At 45.5% G+C, this 1194-nt stretch overlaps 1 protein-coding gene across 1 annotated transcript in view; it reads right to left on the bottom strand.

Moving 5' to 3' along the window:
- The window catches only part of MCC (MCC regulator of WNT signaling pathway), a 332143-nt gene that overhangs the window by 90911 nt on the left and 240038 nt on the right, over nucleotides 1-1194 (bottom strand). Inside the window, exon 4 of the mRNA XM_013005658.2 lies at nucleotides 298-461. Coding sequence (XP_012861112.1) covers nucleotides 298-461 — 164 coding nt within the window. The remainder of the gene's footprint in view (nucleotides 1-297; nucleotides 462-1194) is intronic.

Genomic DNA, 1194 nt, shown 5'->3' with positions numbered 1-1194 from the left:
AATAAATGAGCCAAGCTTCAATGATGTGGTTCAACATTCCTAGTCTAGATATTTCCAAGTTTGTGGTGGTTCTTTCTGCTGCAAAACTATTGCTCTTGGCTGTTGACTTCATGATTTTAAAAATATGTATTCTTCAGCCCAATAAGAATGTCTGAGCCACCTACTTCCACCTGGTGACCCCATCTCTAATAGGACTTTATAGGAACTTTTGTTCCCAACAGATATTTGAGAACACCTGGGGAGAGGGGTATGACCCTCCCCTCATAAGATCTGGACCACCCTACAGAGGGGCCCTACCTTAATAGCCAAGTCACAGTGTTCGCTGGCCGTGGTCAGCTGCTCGATGTGCCTGTCCACCTCGGCCACCGAGAGGCTGCAGCTGCTCTTCTTCCTGCCGCAGACGACACTCTCCAGCCCCGTCAGCACCCTCTGCAGTTCTGAGTTCAGGTCGCTGCAGTTGTCTGTGAGGGATGTGGGCAAAAGGGCATCAAGCAGTCAGGTGAACAGTGAACACTCTTGCTCAGCTCGCCCCAGGGGAGAGCCTCAGAAGAGGATGTCTCAGAGTTAAAGACTTCCCAGGCAGCCAGGACTGTCTAGGAGGGGTGGAGTGGGAGCTTAAAGAACGTGACGAGGACTTTTTAGAACATGGCCATTTGACAAATGACTGCCACCCGGAATTCTCTCATCATCATGAGAAACAATCATGGAGCAAGTTTCTTTAAACAGAACAAAGAGTTGTCTCAGAAAGGGCCTCTTGCGAGTGGAGATGTCTTCTGGTCACCTTTCTCCACGCAGTCATGCACTGACTCCAGAAGGCTTTCAGTTCAGAAGATCTCGCAACTTCACTACATACATAAAAAGCCCCAGAACGAGTAGAGACCCTAAGCATTCGGAATAACAGAAACTGAAAGGGAGACAACCCTTGCCTTCAAGGAGCCTATAACCAGGTTGCTTTTCTGAGTCAATCTACATGATCCATCACTACAATTTAATGTTCTTCCATGAAGGGAACAATAACTATCCTAACGAATTTCAAATTGTTTTCTAGGTTAGGCTATTGATTGGATTCTTACTTTAAAATTTTTTTTTTTTTTCTTACTTTAAAATTTAAGTTGCTTTTGTTTCGTACCCAGGGCCTGGTCAAGGAAAGAGAATCAACTGCTCTCTGAATGTATACTAGACATATCTTGGAAG

The sequence above is a fragment of the Echinops telfairi genome, unplaced genomic scaffold, assembly GCF_000313985.2.
Source record: "Echinops telfairi isolate 266 unplaced genomic scaffold, ASM31398v2 ScPeMD7_7469;HRSCAF=8507_1, whole genome shotgun sequence".
NCBI classification, from domain to species: domain Eukaryota; kingdom Metazoa; phylum Chordata; class Mammalia; order Afrosoricida; family Tenrecidae; genus Echinops; species Echinops telfairi.
The sequence above is the reverse complement of the archived record's forward strand: the minus strand, read 5'-3'. Positions and strand labels throughout refer to the sequence as shown.